Source organism: Denticeps clupeoides, chromosome 10, assembly GCF_900700375.1.
Source record: "Denticeps clupeoides chromosome 10, fDenClu1.1, whole genome shotgun sequence".
NCBI lineage: Eukaryota > Metazoa > Chordata > Actinopteri > Clupeiformes > Denticipitidae > Denticeps > Denticeps clupeoides.
In genome coordinates this window covers 14,482,202-14,504,758 of record NC_041716.1, presented here as the reverse complement: position 1 = coordinate 14,504,758, position 22,557 = coordinate 14,482,202, and the positions used below count along the sequence as shown (strand labels likewise).

General features: G+C 41.6%; 1 protein-coding gene across 2 annotated transcripts in view; it reads left to right on the top strand.

Moving 5' to 3' along the window:
- ephb2a (eph receptor B2a) overlaps nucleotides 1-22,557 on the top strand; it is a 41,648-nt gene that overhangs the window by 3,876 nt on the left and 15,215 nt on the right. For both annotated transcript variants that reach the window (XM_028992496.1, XM_028992495.1), the window contains exons 2-3: nucleotides 5,839-5,903; nucleotides 6,800-7,484. In XM_028992496.1, coding sequence (XP_028848329.1) covers nucleotides 5,839-5,903; nucleotides 6,800-7,484 — 750 coding nt within the window. The remainder of the gene's footprint in view (nucleotides 1-5,838; nucleotides 5,904-6,799; nucleotides 7,485-22,557) is intronic.

The window sequence follows — 22,557 nt, the reverse complement described above, 5'->3', positions numbered from 1 at the left end:
CTGGCTACATTTTATCCACATGGGTAGTGAAACCTCATCACTGTTCTGGCCAGAAATACACATCTGGATTGCAAATTCATTCTGGCCCTGTCCGGCATGGAAATGAACTGTACCACCTTCAGGGTCCAATCACAGCTCAGAGCCGGAGTCTCTCTGCAATCGCTTCCCCGCCGCGTGGGAGGAGGAACATGAAATATTGAGAATAGAAAAATGACCTAGTTCCACTCTGCCCCATGGACAAGTCACAGCACCCTAAGTGTCACTGCTAAACATCAAACTGTCTAATAAAGGGACAGAAAGTGATTAGTATGCGGATTTCTTTTCGCTGTTGATGACCAAACGACCAACTATAACCTTTAATATGTTTTCTGTAAAGGTCTACATTTACATAACAGGATCATGGCACATTGACATTTCTCTTTTGCATTATGTAAACTGTACTTAAGGGCAGATCCGGATGAGATCAGTTGATGTCGAGAGATGTTGAGAGAGTGAGACAGGTTGAAAATGATCATGTCCTCAGATGCACATGCTGAACCCGGGTACCTGAACCCGGTACCAGTGGCATATAGTAGGTGCCGTTTGACAGCCCTGGGACTTTGCATGATTCACAGAACAAATATTTTGTTGATGTCTTGTATGCAGAATATTGTCATCGTTCTAGATGATTTGACGCATGACATTCAGGGAAACTGCATTGTGAGTCATCTAAAAATGTGAAATGACATTCAAATCATCAACCGAACAAATATTAACACAGAAACGATCCTGTGAACCAACATTTTTACCCCATTTCTAGGAATGTACTATGTATGTGTGTACATGTGTGTTGATGAATCTGTTTTTTCATAGTCGCCTCGTTTTACCTTCGTGACGGCTTTGTTCACTATTGTCATCATCAAAAGCCGCTTCATGAGATGCTCATTAACATGTATGGATGATAGGAAAGTGTTCTCTCTTGTCTAACTTAAGTTGGTCGAGAGAAGCCAAAAGTGTGAAACAGCAAAGGCTCCCTGCTTTGGAGAGAATTTGGCTCATTTTTTGTTTATTCCATTACCTCACATGTCCTTTCATATTCCTGTGTCTTCGGTTTTTGTTCTATAATGTAAAAAATGCAAGACCCATAAGTGTGTAGGTGCACACGTGTAGCACGATCGTAGTATGGTGTCATATACAGAAGCCGCCGGTTTGCAGACTGGAGTATTGAATTTGTCATCATATCACTAACTGCAAAATCAGCCACATGCAGTGAGTGACATAACTGGACCTGCACAAATCGATGAGCTCTCTTCCCCATCCCACGGCTCTAAAGTCAATTCAGGATGTGCCATCATATTCTGTGTATGCTACAGAGTTGTGTGGTGCACCGTTTCATAGTCTTCTTATACATTATGGGGCTTGTAATCTGCCACATGCAACGTCTTTGATATTCCCAAACCTTTCATCTTTGATATCCTGTAGAGTTCGCTCCTGAATGCAGGGGAGGTGCTCCACATCAACAGGATATGAATGCAAATTGCCCGATTGAAAAGGCCCTTTTCTTCGGGAAAGATGGAATTTGTCTGAAAGTATGTGTGGGTGTGTGTGTGTGTGTGTGTGTTGGGGGGGTTCTGCTACAGCATGTCATGTTTGATCAAAGGTCGCAGTGCATTAATTAGCCTGACATGGATTATTCAGCGTGTTTCAAGTGTGATCTACTAGACTTTTTACGGCTTCCCCACAGGAAAATGGACAAATCGCCGCTACTGTGTCATTGCATGAAGTGACACGAATGAATAGATTGATGGTAATGCCTGTTAACACAAAATGATTCATTATTTAGAAATGATTCATTAATGACTTCAGATTTTTCAGAACCATCAGTAAAGTCACGTCGATCTTTGCGCAATCCTACGGTCAGTTTTTCATCTCCAGCTGACCTTCCTTTCATTACATGGAGTAAACATTTACATTACATTTACATTTACAGTATTTACCAGACACCCTTATCCAGAGTGACTTACAATCAGTAGTAACAGGGACAGTCCCCCCCTGAAGCAACTTAGGGCTAAGTGTCTTGCTCAGGGACACAATGGTAGTAAGTGGGATTTGAACCTGGGTTTTCTGGTTCATAGGCGAGTGTGTTACCCACTAGGCTACCACCACTCTTGTAAACCTTTTCTATAGTTATGAAGTTATGAGGATTTTATCATAAGCGTCAGTATGGCTGGTTCTAGTGGTAAGTTCTAGTTTTAACTTATTTAAACTTAAATTGTTCATATTTGGCACTTCTTCAGTGAACACTGTGTTGACACCGTTAACGTGGGAAGCGAACCGTGATAATAGCGCGATGTCGGTGATTCCCATCCGCTCACAGCCGTTTGTTTCTTACTTTAATTAAGAGCCCACCGTGCACGTGAGACAGCGGTGTCTCTTGTAGGGCTGCTTGGTGCGGTTGGGTGTGCGTCGCCATGGAAAATACACCCATTCATAAAGGACACTGCTGTTCTTCACTGCTTCTGTAATGTCTGCATCCCGGACGCAGGTCGGTGCACCTAATCATCGTGTTAACACTGTTTATCCCGCCAGTGCGGACCGGAATAAGGAGCACTGCTGGTTTTCATTCCCAGCGTAGTAATGAGGTGCTACGGATGAGCCTGATTAAATGTCTTCAATAGAACCCTGTTTCCTTTTTTTTTTTTTTTTTTATACGGCCCTGACGTGGGTGTTTATCTGTATATGTCGATGCCTACACATGACTTTTAGTCCTCAGCCCGCCATCAACACTGCTCTCGGGGGACGGAAGAGGCAGGAAAATAAATAAAGAAAAAAGAGGAGACAGAAAGTTGTGTCATGGCATGCTGACCTAAAATCCAGAGAAGACTAGCAACATTTCCCTCTGGGATTAATCTGCCGTGGCGTTCGGAGCGTGGCGCAGTCTGCAAGGATTATATGTGCTGGACTTGGGCTTTCAATGCCCTACTTTTCATTAAAATATTGGAAGAGAGGGACAGAGGGAGAGAGAATTCATGGCAGCAGCTGGAATGGGGGTAGGTTCACAGTCATTAAACCCATACGGAAAGGAGACTTTTCCTCCTTCAGCATTCTTTGCATTATTGATTGGATGCTTGTTACGTTCCTGGGTGCCGTTGCATCATTGGGAATTTTTACATAGTTGGGTTTCGTATGCCTCTAAATACGGCACTTCATAGTCAGTTTGGGGGAGCAAATTGAATGAAATGAAATGAAAATGGAAACCGCCTGCCTGATATGGTGTAGATCAGAACTGCCCTGCTTCTGCACCGATCAAGGTGCCCTGTGAGGTGTCTGACCCCAGCAGGCACATGTGGGCACACACTGGCCATATGAAATTAGAATTCGTTATGATCATGTGATTCATTAGACCAGGCTACCTTCTTCCATTGTTCTGTGGCCCAGTTTTGAGGATCACGTGACCGGCGCAGGCGCGTTTGAATGTGGACGGGACACAGTGACAACAGGTCTGCAGCTACTCACGTGCAGCAAGTTGTGCTGCACCGTGTGATCCGACACTTGACCATCATGACCAGAATCAGGGTTTTTGTGATCTACTGGAACCTGCATTAATTCCGTGGACCCCTCTTTGTAAGATTCGGATTTATAATCATTGTTACCTTGCGATCAGCCCAGCCACAGTGGTTCAGTAATCCAAATTGGTCTCTTCCTGTTACTAGTCACCATTTGGTTAGTATTCAAACCGTTACCTTATTTGTCAAAAACCACCACATAAAAGAACGAAATATTCATTGAAATGTGCCAGTGACGTGTGTCGGCAATTAATCATGGTAGAATAATTACCCATTCTTGTTTGTGCATTGAATAATTGGGCTATGGTTTGAGATATACAGTGGAAAGATCTGGTGCTATGTGCACAATATGCAAAGCGAATAATCATCCTTTGTACTATTTTTTGCACGAGTTAGTGCTTTATGACTGAACAACTGAATAAGTGTTGTTGTTTTACCTTTTGTTCTAGAACAATTCCGTAACTGTTTTAATATTTCTTGCCCTGTATTCTTTGTTGTCCCAGGCTAGGGTCCAGGCCAGTGACAAAAGGGTAACAGGCCAATGTTGGTCTTAATACAATAGAACAAATAGCAGAACGAGCCAACCAGAGAAGGTTTGGATGTACCTGACATTAAATATATGTGGGTTACACCTGACAAGCGTCACCCCAGATCAACTCGCACTCACCATGTCATAGCAGTGGCACCGAGAGACGAGCGGAAGGTTTTCCCCTGAGCTGCTCGAGCTGCTGAAATATAAATGAGACTGTTTTAGAGCGTGTGTATCGAGCCAGTGTTTAACATGGATCTCGGGACTGCAAGCCACGGGCCCGGCCTCCTTCAGTGGAAGGAGTCCCAGCGACTCGCCAAGTCCTGATTCATAAACGCCATGCCGCTTTTGCTGGCACCCCGGGGTGTGTTGATACTGAGGCAGAAATGGCCCATATGCCCTGGCAGGCCTCCATATGTGATCATCGCTAAGAAATGGGAAAAAATGTCCCTTTTGATCTCCTAATATCTCAGGGAAATGCTTGTAATTTGCTGCAACTGTCAGATGGGCTCAGTCATTTCCCTCATGCGTCCATGGCTAAATAGCATTCAAGCTTCAATATTTCATGCCCCGGCTCTCTACAGTATTTATAGTAATGCAGACGGGATGATGAAAGCATTTTGATGTATGTTATTTACAGCTAGGGTAATTCAGGCCATCGATTCACAGATTTCCTGATGTGAGGATGAGGAATCCCGGTATCTTCCAGCACTTCCTGCCACATATCTTTTGACGTTCCTTCTGTAACACATACGGAAACTCCACAGTCCCTCCTCCATTTTTTTTAACCCATCCCAAATCATGCTTGGGTGATTGTTAATCCATTAACAATCTTGAATGAGGTTCCGCAGACTGCTAATTGATTAATTGGCTTTAATTAGACCCAGCAGGAGTTCATTGATTAACGAGCCGCATGGCATCTGTGTGGCTGACGCTGCTCCATGAGGCGCGTTGGCGAATGTGCTGCAGCCCTCCTCCCCGCTTCCCATGTCCCCAAGTCTGCACGCGTTGCTCGGCGCTGGGCTGAATAATTGAAAATGTGCCAGACTGCAGGGGCAGTTTATATGGATGTTCGTCCTACTTCCTTTAAAGTCGAGGAATTATGGCCGTGTGTGTGTTTGTGGCTTTATGTATGTGTGGGTATGGATTCCTACTGTATGCCTATTTTTACATTAAATAGATGTATTGATGCTTTTATATGTATGTAAGCATATATGTCCCCATGCCTTTGTGAGAGGATGTGCGTCCACTTGTCCATCTTGTGTTTTATTTTTTTTACATTTAGCAGCATGTATGCGTCTGTATGTGTGTGTATATTCCATGTGTAAGTACTGCATTTCATAGAATATGTTGTGTGTTTCCCAGAATAATAAGTAGTGTCACAGGAGAGAACTCTCTTCAGCTGAAGTTTTAAACAACTGTATGTCAGTCTGGAGTTTTTTGGGGTTTTTTTTTTTTGTGTGTGTGTGTGTGTGTGTGTGCAGGTGTGTGCGAGAGTGTGTGCACTGCAGGTTCTGCAGCAGAATAAGAAACGCAGTCATTATTAGCCAGGGTGACCCATCATTCAAAACAGTTTGCACCAACGCAGGAGCATTGGAGGCAAAAATTAAACTTAATTTTTGTCAGTTATATCATGCTTCCTAAAAAAAACACTGTCTTTATGTGAAGACATTGCTGTGGATGATGTGTATGGACCTGGGACCTGAACGTGGCAGCTGATGGATCAATGGTGTGCCATCTGATGTCCATTTATTTTCTCTGCAGAAGTACTGATGGACTCCACCACAGCGACAGCAGAGCTCGGCTGGACCATTTACCCATCTCTGGGGGTGAGTGTTATTTACAGGCCATCATCAGTTTCCAGTGACATGTTTACTTCTTAACCTGACACGGACACGAACTGCGGCGGGATGCGAGTAGGTTAATAGTGAAGCGGCTGTGTGGTAACGTGCGCGTAATTCAAACAGTGGCTGTTTAATTTAACGGTCTATCTGCATAATGTAATAACACATTTCATTCAGCAGACACTCCTGTTCTATAGAGAACTGGGAGAAATGTTCATTAATTTCAGGCTATACACGATTCTGGATTCTCCAGATTAGTTTTTCTATTAGATTATATTTACGTTTTATCAATATAGGACTTTTAAATAATTCCAACAGAGCCTAATGAGAACTTTCATCATCCAAAGCATAGTGTCCTGAGCAACAAATATAATGCCACTAGTCCACCTTTTTTCTATTTGAGTCAAAAAGCTTTAAACCAAACTAAGTATTGACTGTATAAATTAACACACTTTTCAGAAATTCCCATATTTTTCAGGAGGATATTTCTGTTTCTCCTACAATTATTGGAAACCTGGAAAAGTCGAAAATCTTCTAAATGCGACATAACCATATAATGTTTATAAAAAAAAACTCTTTGAAATTGGATGGACAGATGAATGTATAATGAAATACATAGTTCCCATAATACTGCGCGAGAAACAGCTATTTACAGCTAGAACATTTAAAACCAGCACAGGTCTGTAGTATCTCTGATCGTTTTACGTAGATGCGTCGCTTCCATTTCATGAGCTCTCAGCCATAACCATTCACATAAAACAAAGACATTTTTAATTAACATAGAATAGAATGAATGAAGTATAACTTTTAAAATACATTTTTGTGCTGTTACTTGGTTGTCGTAAGAGAATCTGATTCAACTGCCGGTCCTTTGCCCACAGTGGGAAGAAGTCAGTGGCTACGATGAGAACCTGAACACCATCCGCACCTATCAGGTGTGTAACGTGTTTGACACCAGCCAGAACAACTGGCTGCGCACCAGCTTCATCCGCCGAGGAGGTGCGCAGCGTGTCCATGTGGAGATCAAGTTCTCTGTGCGGGACTGCAGCAGTATCCCTAACGTCCCGGGCTCTTGCAAGGAAACCTTTAACCTTTACTACTACGAAGTGGACTCGGACATCGCTAATAAGATGTTTCCAGCATGGATGGAGAACCCATGGATCAAGGTAGACACCATTGCCGCGGACGAGAGCTTCTCACAGGTGGACCTTGGGGGCCGAGTCATGAAGATCAACACAGAGGTGCGGAGTTTTGGCCCTGTTTCCCGTAAGGGTTTTTACCTGGCCTTCCAGGACTATGGGGCCTGCATGTCCCTCATAGCCGTGCGCACTTTCTACCGCAAGTGTCCACGCGTCATCAAGAACGGAGCAGTGTTTCCCGAAACGCTAACAGGAGCGGAGAGTACGTCACTGGTGGCAGCGAGGGGAACGTGCATCCGTAATGGAGAGGAAGTGGATGTCCCCATTAAGCTGTACTGCAATGGGGACGGAGAGTGGATGGTTCCTATTGGCCGCTGTGTGTGCAAGGCTGGATACGAGGCTCTAGAAAACGGCACCGTCTGCAAAGGTAGGGGGACCGTGTCTGCTTTCGCTGTTCGATGTTTTTGTCTGTATGTGTTATTGAATTTTTTTATCCCCAACTTAATCTATTTAATTTCATATTTTAAAAGTGTTTTAATATATGATAGGATTTATATGGTATATTTCCCACCAGTTAAATTTGATATGATTCCGATAAATGAACATGTGTCCTATTGTCCTGGTGTGGTGTGCAGATGAACACCGTTCATTCATTAGATATTGGACATATAATTCATATTATTATTAATCAATGTTATCAGTTGGTATCGATAATTAACTATGAAAAAATCAATCATCGGCTTGTACTTAGTTATCATCTAGGATGTTGAGTGTTTGTCCAGTGGCTGGAGATGCTCTGTTGTTATTTTTTTTAATAAAACACCATGCAGACTCTAGATAGAAATAATTGTAAATAATATTTTGTTCTGGTGACGCGCCCAGTAAGGGTGTGAACACTATGTCACATGGTACTGTGTTTTGCGTTTTTATGTGGTCGCTCATATTTAGAGCCACGTCCAGATGTATGCACATTATGGAAACACCACAAGCACGTTGGTCCCATGTTTGAGGGCGACAGCTGTGTGTCTTCGTCTGCTGCATCATCTGAATCGGCCCTAAATCGGCCCGTCCATCTCCATTCGTATGTAGGAATGTGTTAATTGTATTAATTTATTTGAATATTTTACATTAATTCTAGTATGAATTTTGGTTGATTTGGTAATGCACAAGGATGTGTAGGTGAGCAGAATTTCCACAGACTTCTTGAACCCTGGGAGCAATTCAATTTAAAAGGTGTGTGTGTGCGTGCGCGCAAATGTGTTTTAAGTGACAGGCAGATAGGATTACACTGGCGGAGGGGAGAACTGAAATGTGGGAAAGATTTTGGCACTGTTCTCCTGGGAACTGTTGACAGAATATAAATTACTAATGTCTCCCCATCTGCAGGAGCTGACGGATGGGAACAGGCAGTATCCTCTCCTCGAACAGCAGACTGTCTCCTTTATTCCCCCTGGTGCTCAGCACCCCCGCGCTTTAATGACACGGCTAATTGACTAATTTGGAGCGTGGAGGGCTGTGGGGTGGGGAGGTACACGAGAGCCTCACTGGCACTTTGATTGAAATATCAAGCAAAGCCCAATGAATCCCCATGCGGATGCTGACAAAAAAAAAATGAAATTGTTAGAGGATTATTACTGAGGAATATGTTACGGGGTCAGTAGCACAACTCCTGCCAATATTAAAAGTCAATGAGAGACATTAAAATCACCCTCAGGAGATGCATATCTTCCCACTGGCAGTTTGGGTCTCCTCGGTGGGTGGACTGATGTCTCATTTTAGTGGAGAGGATTCATTGTGTGTTTGTTCACGGTTACACAGAGTTGTTTCTGCGATCTGTGAGAGTGGCTAATACATTGGGGCAAATGGTTTATACAGTAAGAAATTCACATGCACATAATGTTGACTACAAATACTAATTGGAATATTGTGACTCACATTTCTTATTTTTTAAATCACAACTCAATCAAAATATCATCTTAATAAACCAATTATGGATCAATATTTTCTCAATATTGCTATGAAAGAGACCGTGGCCACTCGTTTCTAGTGTCTTTCTCTGGCCACTGTCTACTCCCACATCTGAAGAGTCCAGACATACATTCCTGCCATGATACACGGTTTTACACGGCAATACCTCATTTTTTCTGGATGGAAAAAATATGCTTGTAGATATTATTAATGACACACATTATAAAATGAATATTCTTAAACATAAAATTTAAATTAGGTTTGCCATGCTATAGTAGGAATAGTAGCTTTAGGAGATGACAAATTCTCATGCTTGATGTTAAAGCAATCCTAACCAGTAATCCCATAATGGCTAGAAACCTGGATCATGTATGTTAAAGATGATCACAGGCATCGTCTCATTGCTATAGCTATAAAAAGCAATTGTTAAATTCCTTCTGCCTTTGGACACAGAAAACATGGCTGAAGATCAGACTGGCTCTAGTCGTAATTTTTTATGTGATACCACATATCATCTGTTTCAGTAATCCTATTTATTGTGCTATAAATTGGTAATTTTTTTCTGATTGTCAATGCAATATGAGCACCTACATAAATTGTAGCATAAGAAGAAACATGAACTAAATGGAACCATTTTTCTGGGCTGAATTTTGAGGCGCCCTTAAGGGTAAGGAAGTAAATTGAGTTTTTATCCACAGAGACCAATTGAAGAAGCTTTGTAGCAAGTTGTTTTTTCTGTGCTGGGATGCAGGGACTCCGTTGTAATTCTCAGCGGCTGTGTGGCCACATCAGAGCTTGTGCTTATATGATGCAAGGAGACCTGTGTGTTGACGCACACGTGAAGAGTGTTAAAATCAGCACGGCGGTGCTGAAAGTCTGGGCGTCCGCCACGCACACACTTGCATAGGCAGAGACACGCCGACGGGAGTGAATGCAGACTCTTGACGCACCCTGGTGCTTCTCCTTGTGTGTTCAGCAGCTTGCTAACGTGGAGACATGAGTGTGTGCCATGTTTATCCCAGACAAATCAAACCTCTCAGCAGGCTGCTGGAAAGCTCTGTGTATGGGCTGGTCCGTCTGGCAGTTTTTTTTTTTTTTTTTTTCAACAAGAACAAATATATGTAAAGACAATATATTAAAACATTCTAAAAGAGAATAAAAAATGAAATAAAACCTGGACTGTGACCAAATGGTCTTTTCGTGGCACTAACATCAACCACTGCTTAACGTTCCAAAGGAAAAGTGACAAGAGACATTCTGCGAGGAATGGCGCGCCCTCTTCACTTTAGAAGGCTCACCTTTTGGCCACCACTGGGGTGAAGTCGGGGAAGATGGAAATCTTGCTGCTGTTGTACAGAAGAGGAGAAGTTTCTCTTTGGTTCTGAATCTGGATCAGATTCCCTGGAATGACCAGAGGACAAGGACCGAGTCCTTAGTTCTGGGTTGTAGGGTGTGATGAGCTTGATCCAGTAGGGGTTTCTCATCAAGTCCAAGAAGCTCTTGTAAGACTTGGTATTGGTCGCAAAAGCCCTCGGGCAGATCCACAAGCGGAATGTTGCGCCATCTGGAACACGCCACTAGATCCTTGCATTAACCAGGACAGTTAGCATGCTAATGTTAGCCTGAAGTTCCACAAGCTGGTTTGTGTTTAGCCTATGAGGTTAGCAGTGGTCTCACCTCTAAAGGCTCAAGAGCTGCTGATATCTCTCTTTTCACAGCCTTTGAAACAACGGAATCAATTTTGTCTGTAATATCAACATGTACGTTGTCCATCAACTGCTTCATCTTCAGCAGAAGATTCTTGTTCGATTCTCATCATTTCAGATCAGGAGACGGTCAAGGCCTATTGCGAGAAGAGACTGGTTTTGACCGGCCAGTTTTCTTTAAATAATAAGGTGGAATAAGGAAAGAAGCAACAATATAATATATGGGGAGGATAAAATAGTCATTTTTTAAAAGTTGGGCTCTACTCCTTCCTCCTCAGCAGTGCTCCCTGTCCTTTTCATGTCTAACTGTCTTTTCATCAAACCTGCACTTTGGTTTTTGTTGGCACACTGCATATTTTTTTTGTCATGCGCAGAGATCCTCAAAAGAACAAATGTCTTCTATGTGCACGGTACAATATGCCATAGATCCCCTCCTTTCAAAGGTGAGGCGCCATTCTGATGTTTTCGCATTAACGGGTGTGCTGTTCGTGTTCAGAAAATCTTCACATTGTCAGTGCTTGCACCTGACAGTTATGATTTTGTCACCAGATGAGGCCAGACTGGTAGGGACCAGTAGAGGTGGTGGCTCAGCTGGAGCTAGCTTGGGGCTTGCATCAGGTCTGTCTGTCCATCTCGGTGATGTCACCTGTAGACAGTCAACTTCCAGAGGTCAGCAGAGGTGTGTCTGCAGTGAACCAGTTGACCACAGAGGTGTTAGTTTGGCCGGAGGAGAAGCTGCATGCCAGTTACATAATGTTTCTTATAGGTTGTAATGTCCTAAATATGCCAAAAAGCATGACATCAAAGTGACCTGACAAGACAAAAATAATTTTTTTTCAGCTTAATTTCATATACAATAGCATAGTCATCATGGTGTATTATATACCTTTAACACTGACTGCAGTGTTTTTCAAATACACAAATATTACTTCTCCATACATTTCACAATCGCATTGCTAATGACAACAGCAAAGCACAGCAAGTAAATCCGCAGTCTTCAGGGCTGCGATTAATTACACGTTAAAGTGACTCTGAGCTCACTGAGATCAGTGGCCCATTGCTGTGAGGAACTCGTTTGTCCATTTCACTACAGCAAGGTGACCATTAGAACAGTCCCTTGTTTGCAGAGAATATAATCCTAAAGCATCTGTGTACACTTTCCGTAAGTGGATAATCAGGATTGTCCTGGATTTTACTTCATTTCAGGATTTTCTTTTATTTCAACAAGAAAACCCAGTAGATACTGTTGCGTAACATCTGTTCTGTAATAACACAGTTTTACTGCCCTCAATCTGTACATCATTTTAAATGTCAGTCTGTGGGATTTTTTTTCCCCTAAAAAACGGGAATAAGCCATTTCTTGCCACAACAGAGATTAAAATGTAAAACAGCAACAATCATATTTTTATCCTTGTGGTCCATTTTACAGCTCTTTAAATGACATGGTACAAGAGTCTTTTATCATGTACAAGAACTAAGAGATGGGTGCATTTTGGATCAAGCCAGCAGATGCCTAGTAAAAATAAGACCAAATTATAGTACAATAAAATGTAAGTGAACAAACGTACATGTACAATAAAAGTCGTGCAGCTTAAACAATATAATTGTCATTTTTAAAAGGCTAAAAAAGGAGCCATTATATGAATGGATAGAAATGGAATGAAATGGTGCAAACTGAACAATAAGCATGATCATGCTCTTTAGAACAAGAAGTGCAATAAAGGCAAAACTTCTAGCAGGACAGAGGGATACTTAACATTCTTTAAACAATTTCGAGGGTGAATTTACTGAATGCAGTAGAGTTGACCAGTATCAATAGATGTTGGTGTTATTTACTATATGATAAGTGGTCATCTAACAAATTGTGACATTAATTAAAGACACACTGAAAACAAATATTCACAAAGTTTAAAACACTTTACTCACCACTACATGTCTAAATACAGTTTTTTTCAATAAAAAGTAGTAAAGGAGCAACAATCAGAGTTATTTTTTTGTCGTTGTGATCTTACATCTTAATACCAGACAATCTAATATGATAAATCTTTTCTTTACAATACAAGAAAAATATCCCCTTTATCACTGTACACAGAGATATTGTTTATGGATTATAAAAGTATACCACAGAACTATATTCCATTAATGCAGTGACCACATAGACTAAAGAAACATAATGGTCATTAAAGGTCTGACGTAGAACATCTGCAAGCCACACCAATAGCAAGGAGAGTGGGCATCCATTCTGTCCTCTTCCCTGCTGCGTCCCCATGATCACATGGCAGTGCAGCACTGCTGAAGCAGGTCCATACAGGTCCAGCTGCACTCTTCTCTACTGTGTACATGTATGTGAGTGTTTTCCTTGTCCCCGACTTTATTTACATGTGTTTTTAAGAAGTTGATTTTTTAGTTACTTATTTAGAGCTCATAACGCTGCAGTGATTGTTTAACATGCGCTGTTTTTCAATGTCTGTTCTGTGCTGAAGAAGTAAAAAAGAAGTATATGTGTTAGTGTTGACCTTTGCTTCATGTCTCATGGTGTTACATCTGTGATAAGGGCAAGGTCAAACTTCATTTTTCAAAATTAGAAAGCATAAATAAATAGGTTTTGATACTCCCAGGCTGATTTTCATTGAAGAAGACACTTACTTATCTATACAAATATATGTTTTTAAATGTAATGCATGCAGAAATAAGCCTGTCACATCTTTGACCCATAAACGTGTGTGCATGTATGTGTACTAGGCGTAGCTGATAAACTGGTGCCATAGTCACTACTGGAGTGGTTGTGTGCTGTGACAGTGATTGCACTATACTGCTAACACTGCCTGAAGTGTTAGCAATCTGTTATATGTTGTATTTATGCGTGTAAAATTGTAAGGCTGTTAGAGGTAACATTTAATTGCAGGTTCATTTTAGTTTAACTGAAATTACTTTATTTACTTGCATATGTGGTACTGTGATGCATAATTCCATGCTGATGGCTCCATTTCTGATCAGAAGCTGGTGCGTTGCTGTCTTACTGTCTTCAGTAACGGGGCAGTATTGGCCTAGTCGAATCTCAATCCGCCAAGGTACCACTGAGTTGCCACTGAGCAAAGCACCGTCCCCACACACTGCTCCCCGGGCGCCTATCATGGCTGCCCACTGCTCCCTCAGGGTGATGGGTTAAATGCAGAGGACAAATTTCACTGTGTGCACCATGTGCTGTGCTGCTGTGTATCACAAGTGACAATCACTGCACTTCATTTCACTGAGTAAAAGCACCGTCCACACACACTGCTCTCCAGGAGCCTGTCATGGCTGCCCACTGCTCACCAAGGGTGATGGTTAAAAGCAGAGGACACATTTCGTTGTGTCACCCTGTGTTGTGCTGCAGTGTTTCACAATCACTTCACTTTCACTTCACACAGGAAATGTCGGATCGTCCTGTCTGTCAACCTACAGCCTTAAGCCCAGCTCACAAACTGTCTGTCACTATCAGCAGCTCTTTCCAACCTCCCTGTAACTATCACAACCACTCCCCATTCATATCTCAATCAAGCTTACACTCACGGTTACACCTTATGTTTCATGTACAGAGACAGTGCTGTTCAAATAGACACGATGCATTCACACGTTTTTTTAATTTAAAAGTGACATCCTTTAATGTCTGTTGGACCCATTAACATGGCATTAGTCTGATTAAAGTTATATGGCTTCTTGTTAATAATGCAGCTGCTTCTGTGGAAAAAGGGTGCGCTAACGAACCCACATAGGGTTACTGAGGACATCAGCATCATCAGCATCATCAGCATCATACTCAGATATGCCACAGATATGCCGTGTGTGTGCATATTATGTTTTGTAGCTTTGAAAACCACTGTGTTCTGAGCATGTGTAAATGCTACAGAGGAGTAGCTTCTGTGTTACTCGGCTGAGACAATGTCTGTTAGGTAAGGCTGGCTGTCCGTGGGGACTGCCCACTCTGTAAATAGAGACAGTGGACATATTATGTCCACAGTCATCTGTGGTTATGAACACCCCTTTAGAATGAACACATTCTTACATAGATCACAATACTCGTTGTTCAAGAGTGGTGGAACATGGAAAGATCTAAACTGTGCAGGTCTGGTGCCCTCCAGGATCAGGGTTGGTGACCCCTGGCTTAGACAAATTGAGAAAATATTGGTGCATTGGATCAATGCAATTGTCATGCACCGATAATTGTAAATTAACATGTGTAGATTGAGCTTTCTTTGGTTGAACAAAATAATTTTCTGATTAAGCCCTTTTCTTGATACAGAAAAGCATGAAATATGCCCTGTACTCGCTGTCTATAGGGAATTTGGCTTCTGGTGTTAGAGCTTCGCTTGATTAATGTGTTTTTCAGTGAACCAAAGGGCAGCATTTGCATTATTGACCGGTTAGAAATGAGTATAAGTCCTGAGGGAATTGCTGCTTTTGGCCTCCCCTGTAACTGTTTAGATTTGTCTAATTTAATTGAGGTTTCCATCTTAGCTTCTCATTGTAGGTGAATTGTCTTAACTTTAATATTAGTTTTTAATCGGTTTACTCTGCATTTTTTTTTGCATTCACAGACAAATCCCTCTGTCGCAACCATTTTTTTGACCATTCAGTGCATGGCTATTCTTCTACATCTCAGCCTGGCCGGGATCTGGGGGTTTCAGAAACAGCCTCTGCACTATAATTCTGAAGAAGCTTTTTGGCTGTGATTAAAACCATTCCACTAAGGGTTGAGGGTTGGGGGGAGTTTTTGTCATATAACAGGGTTCACAGGCCATTAATAAACTCTGTTTATATCAGAGGTAAGTGGTTTTACAAACCGCTTGATGATTTAACACCACAGACTATAAAAGATGGCCGCTGTGGGGTTTGCAACCCAGTGTTTTAAATATGTAGAAAGCATTGAAATAAGCATGCAACCCCCAAATAACCTTGACATCATTTTGTGATCATCTATTTCTCCCTTCCCAACGGAAAGGGCTCTGGAACTTAATGCATCCGTATTGTGTTCCACAGTTCAAATTTGTTTTTTTATGGACACAAATGTTGTTCATTTAGAACTGTGGGAAGATGATCATCTTTCATTTGCAACAGATCTGCGTTTGTGTGTTAGGTCCCCGCCAGACCCTATGTCTATCCCCCCACCTTGTAATGGTGTTTACAGGATATAGCACTCAGGTCTTTGGTCATGGAGAAACGTAAGCAATTTTTTATATAGTATATAGTAGCCTTATTGCTTTAATAGCTTTAGAAGACCTGTAATTTACACAGCCTTAAGGCTTGGCTGGCTTGCACTCTTCAATGTTCATAAGTTGTATGCTCATGTGTGGATCAGTTTATACCCAGAGTGATTATAGAGGGAGTGAGTGAATCTTCAACTCACTTAATTCTTGATATTTTGAATGTTCCATTGATATTCCTGAAATGCAGTCTAATTTCCACCTTTTCTACCCAGGTTCATTTGCATTTATTAGCAAACGGTTCAGTGACTGCTGCAAAGTGGTGTCACATCAGAAAAATACATGCAATTATGGGAGGCCATGTCACTCAGAATTATTTAAGAACTGCAGTCTCACAAAAATAAATAAGTTTAAAATCTTCCTCTGTGACATTTGCGCTTCACCATTGTCACTTTGGTAACCTTCACACCTTAAAACTGTCAACCATTGTGTACAGAGGTTTCAGAACATAGACTGAGTCTTGTGGACATGAGTTCCGATGCTGGAATTTAAACCGCTTGGCTGCGTTTTTACAGGGGAGCTGAATGAAACACCACTGGGAATACCGGATACAAGGAAATGCACTCTGATCTGGGCACTAGAAAGGAATTCCCCTGCTGATTGAGCTCATCTGTTTCATTCTGTCCACACTCCCTGTATCTCTGTAGCTGGAGCAGGAACTGTCTCAAGTGGACACGTCCGGGAACGTACAAGCCGCAGCATCACTCCTCGCGCCGCCTCTCTCCAGCCCTCTCATTCCAGAGTCTTCCACTACACAGGACCTGTGTTTCTCGGTTCTCTCTGAGGGATATCAGGTGTGCGCTGGGCACTGGCCTGTCAGGTATACGGCGTAAGCGCAGGAAAACCGAGCGCAGGCGTTGACACGCTCAGTTTGTTTGGGCCTTGATGAGCATCTAACATTTGCTTCCTCTGATCTTCGTCATCAACTCAACAGAGGCTTCAAAAATGAAAACATACAGTACAGTGCAAAAAAAAAACCTGTCAGATTTCAAACATTGATCAATCAATTTATAAAAAAAACTGTGCATTGCAGATTTTTTTAAATTTTCATTAAGATTTATTCATTATTATGAATATATACTTATTATTCTCTGAGCAGCAACCGGAGGGTGCGAGTGAAATTTCAGTGGGCGCATAGAGTGTTAGTGGATTGCTGGGTTGATGCATGTACATAATGGCAAATAATAATGGTTTTTCTCAGTGGCAGGACATGATTCGAGCCAGCAACCTTCTGATCACAGGACCCCTTCCTTAACCGCTAGGCCACCACTACAAACTTCCATCAGAGACAGCAGTCAACAGCAGAAGCAATTTATATGTCTAGATGAAGCTATTAGAACTGTTCAGACACTTCAGACACCAGACACTCAAGACTGAAAAGTTGAAAAGTTTCATACCTGGCAGATTACGAGCTTTTTTGGTAATACAAATAGGACATGATTTCTAGGATAGAGGTTCTCATTACTTCATTCTTGGATGCTGCAGCAATTGAGTTCTACAGGGTGGGCCATTTATATGGATACACCTTAATAAAATGGGAATGGTTGGGGACATTGAACACATTTTATAAGTGGTCAGAAACTTGTAAATAACTAATGAAAGAATAAAGTTATGTTAAAACCACACCATTGTTTTTCTGTTGAAATTACCAATACATTTGATGTGTCACATGACCCTCTTCCTATTGGAAAAACAAAAGTTGGATCCAAGATGACCGACTTCAAAATGGCCACTATGGCCACCACAATCTTGAAAGGTTTGCCCCCTCACATATACTAATGTGCTACAAACAGGACGTTAATATCACCAACCATTCCCATTTTATTAAGGTGTATCCATATAAATGGCCCACCCTGTACAGTCTGCAAAGGCCAACACCAAATAACACCAAATTCCTTGGGCCATGATAGAGCTGGCCACTATGTTTCATGGATATTGGGCAGGTGCGCATTGCGTAGTGCACAAAAACCATGGCAAACATCTCTTAAAGTGATGGCAGCACTGCTTTCTCTCGGTTTCCTACAGGTGCTTCAGTTTCCTCCTGTTTCTCAAACGCATGCAACACTAATGCATTTGGGGGGGGGCGCCAAGTTCAGGGGGTTTTCTGGCTTCACACTGAAATTGCTGGGATACGATCCAGCTTCCCTGCGTCGCTGACCTGGATAAGAAGGTTTAGATCCTGCAGTTGGATGGAACACAACCATTCAGTGTGAACACCTCAGTCCCTAATAAGCCAATGAACCTGATAGGCCATGAACCGCACACGAACCTTTGGGGCGGCTGAATCCACAGCAGTTGTGTGGTAGAATCAGGCTTCCGTTCATGGCAGTTTTGGATGTGGTTATTGGGATGTGAAGGAAAGGGGGCTATGTTGGATTATGAAGTGGCAGATCCAGTGAGGACAGTTATCCAGAAAGAGTTAAGCATTTTTATTTTCTGACATTAGAAGTATCTGATGAGCTGAAGAGTGCTGCAATAAACGAGTTGCAATAAGTCACCTTAGGAACTTACATTTACAGCTTTTATCAGACGCCCTTATGCAGAGCGACTTACAGTCAGTAGTTACAGGGACAGTCCCCCCCTGGAGACACTCAGGGTTAAGTGTCTTGCTCAGGGACACAATGGTAGTAAGTGGGATTTGAACCTGGGTCTTCTGGTTCATAGGCTAGTGTGTTACCGATTAGGCTACTACCACCACGCTTCACTGCTGATCCAGGGCTTAATAATATCCGACAACTTCTGGTGAAATATGACATGCTGTATAGATTTCTCATTCCAGTGAGTATTTATTTTTTCAAATCTCTATACTTTGTGGCATCTCTGAACACGGGAGACAAGGGGTCAAGTTTTGTTATTGAAATGAAGTTGGACTAATTCTGCACACAGCTTACATTTCTCTGGCTGAACCCCATTTAGAGCTGTTATCCTCATTCCAGAGTGTCAGTGACAAAAGAACGTGGAGAACTTCACCCCCTGGGCTGCTCTCCTTTCTTTGCTCTGCATGCCGAAACATCCCAGGCGCGTGCCTTGGAAAGCTGTCTGCATCCTGGCTTTCTCAAACTCAGCAGCAGGATCCGAGTCTCACTGTGCCAGTCAGAGTCCAGTCAGTTCGGCTGGATAATCCGGATGTCTCTGAGGATCCAAGACCAATCCACATGTCTCCTGTAACAGGCAGCTCCCGAGATAAATACTTTTCCCTTTAAATTACCCCTCATTCAGCTGAAAATAAGACACTGGAAACAGAAGATCCCAGTGTCTAGGCTGTTGTCTCATTTAACAGACAAAATCTCTTGCCAGGAGAGGATCAGGGGGGTAATTTGAGCAACCCCAGAAACCAAAAGGTACTAAAAATGATACCAAAGTCATGAAGCAATTACATGAAGCAAATATATAATAAGCTCAAATATGACTATTGTCTTCATGCTTAAATTGTATGCCATGGGGAAATAATATCTGTCAATACAGACATGTACACAGTACCTAAAATTAAGTATATTTAACTTTCTGGTGCGGTTTATATGATGGTCTCATGTGGAAAGGCTTATACGGCAGGTTTGAAATTGGACCTTGTTCCTTGCCAAAGTAACAGCCAGTCAACCACATGGAATATTCTTTATGCCTTTAGTTTAGTACCTGGGTTCAGTTTCATATTTGTGTTTCTTTCAGTCCATAGTCTCAGTGGTGTGATGCAAAAATACCTTGGCTGTGTTGTCAGTTTTGAAACCATAGTCTGTCAGCAGAAGAGTGTTGCCAGCACATGACTCAGGTGTTGCAGCTGCTCTCTTTCAGCCTGGACTGTCAATCACTTCATTCTCATGCACCTTGCAGTTTAGAAGAATGATATTTCAAAAGCTTCTAAAACGAATTTCTACTTGACTCATAGAAATAGATGGGAATGCCAGCCAGCAGGGGGTGCTAGACCTGCGACATCCACATTTTTATGGATAAAGTAACGTCATAATACAATGACACTGATAGCATTCATCATTGTGTTTATTTGTACATTGTATGTAGTGTATGGATTGTGTTAATACGCTTTAAATTCTAGAAATAATAGTTTTATGTAATGCAATTGTACGCGGATGAATAATTTATAAAGCTGTGATTGCCCTTTTTGCACAATTTATTGAAACAACTGAGTCACCTAATACAGACCCATCATCTGCTGAATATGGCATGTTGTTCTTATTGTTGAGTCTGTCTCACACATCCTCACTGCACAACCTGTCAATAGTGGCACACGCCTGTCTGTCTCTGTGTTTGACTATCAGTAGGCATGGATGGAAGTCTGCATATAAAATGACTTCCTCAGAATAGAACAATTGCCTTCGCAGAAAGAAATACATTAGATGCAGTTAACAAGGTTCATAGAACTGTATAGAAAAATACATTAGATATAATACTGTAGTGTCTAACACAAACACAGGATAATCATTTAATATATAGAGAAGATCAATATAATCCTCATTCTGAGTTCGCATGATATATTGGAATCAGGTTTTAATCAGGTTGTACTGCAGACAAATTCCACATTCTCAATATATAATATTAGCCTGAACTTTTCTGGAAAGAGGGATTTGCATTTCTGGTATTAGTTGAATCAGTTGAATTCACGTGTTGTGACGACTGAATTAATGCATCAAAGCGGGAATCCAGGCACCAGGTTTGTGGTTCATAATCCTCAATTCATAATCCAAAATCAATTCATAATCCAAAATCACATTTTGTGATTAATGTAACCAGAAAGCATTGATTAATAAAAGGATAACTAGAAATATTTTGACAATTAAAGATAAAACTTTTGAATCAGCATATCCCTTTGTCTCTGAAACTGTAGCATGTACATACAAGTGGTGAGAGAAATATGAGGGGATATTTTTCGAGATGGGCATTATGTTGTCAAACGACCATATAAACAAAGAAAAATAGACTGCTTGACAGAAAAGACAAAAATCCTTATGGTGGGCTCAGGCTACACATCAGAGGTAATAATTTATTGTTATAAAACATTTTTCTCAATCTATCTTTACATTTCTGCCCTTAAATCTGTTTGAAATGTTTTTATTATTTTCACGTACTCCCTTACTGCTGGGGCGATACTTGTTGTTGCCTCAACCCCGCATTCCCCACCAGAGCCCCCCCCCCCCCTTATGGACTGGCAAACAGAGTCAGTGTCAGTCTGCCGTCCTTTTCAAACCTCACCTGCTCCCTCAAGCCGAACACACTCAGACCCTGTGTGTGGACTGGATTTGGCCCTTTTCACTGGACCCTGAAAGAATTTATTGTGCCTCATCTGTGAGGGGCCATGCCAGGTTCCTTAAAGATTCATAAATAGCACAGACAGAGCAAATGGGCCCGAAAAGTCATGTTTTTTGGGCATTGGTCACATTAAGCAAATTTGTAGTCCATTTAGTCATCTTGCACAAAAGGCTGGTTTTGTTTTTACGTTGATTGATTTTCAGGCTAATTTCGTCTATAGCATTTCATGTGGATCATTATTCTCGGTGGTAATTTCTCTTGGCATCCTGTGAAGGTACTTGTGAAGCAAATTATGGAGCCTGGACCTTTTCCTTTTCTGATGTTAATGCAGTGAATACTGATTTTGCAGACTTGTTTGCACCTTCTTCCTGTAGACTTCACTTCTTCCCATGCTGTCTAAATCAATTGCAGAAAAAAATCAACAACAAAAAAATTAAATTAAATTACGATTAAACAAAAAGATCACAAAGAAGCAGCTGGAGAGAAAAGGGAGCTTGTGATTCTATGAAGATTTGTGTTTTAAAACAATTACATGAACGCACCAAGTTTGAGATGTTTTTTTTTTCTGCCCTGTAATGTTGGTAAAAATTAATTTACACCCAAAAGGTTGTCAGTCCTTGATATTTTCAGTGCCAACCCCAAAATCATTCCCCGTCTCTCCAGAAGATCTGATTCCCACCAACAACACAAACCCTGTTTTTATTTGTTAAATAATACAAAACACGCATACATAATAAAACAATACATATAAAAAATTGGAATCAATAAAGAATATGCGGTTCCTTCATCCAAAAGATGATGAGGGGTGCGTTATGCCTCCAGATGAATGGAAAGTGTGTGTGTGTGTGTGTGTGTGTGTGTGTGTGTGTGTGTGTGTGTGTGCGTGCATTTTACGAGTGGGGGAAAGGAAAATGTTCCTTTTTTATGAAGCCTTATTTACTGCACTGGCAGTCCAGTTTATTTGTAATGAAGGGCTGCTAATGTCTTAAAACGTGTCAGTTTTTCCTGTGCTCTGACACATCAAGTGAGGTTCACTAGGGGCCTAAATCACGCTAATGTTTCTCCTGTGGCTGGAGTTGCAGAAAGTGTTACAGCAGCATGTGTGAGCTCATGTAGGTCAGGAAGCCAGGGAGGATCCACGAATGTGGAAGGATTTCCTGGGAAATGGAAAACCTGTTGCTTTAAGATCCCCCTTTCCGCTTCAAAACTGTTCAGATAAAAGTAGCAGAACTGACTACTTTGGCTTTTGTTTCCTGTTCGCATTTTGGTATCAGTTAAAATAATGCTCAGATTATTTGCAATAACAACAAAACAGGTCTACTAC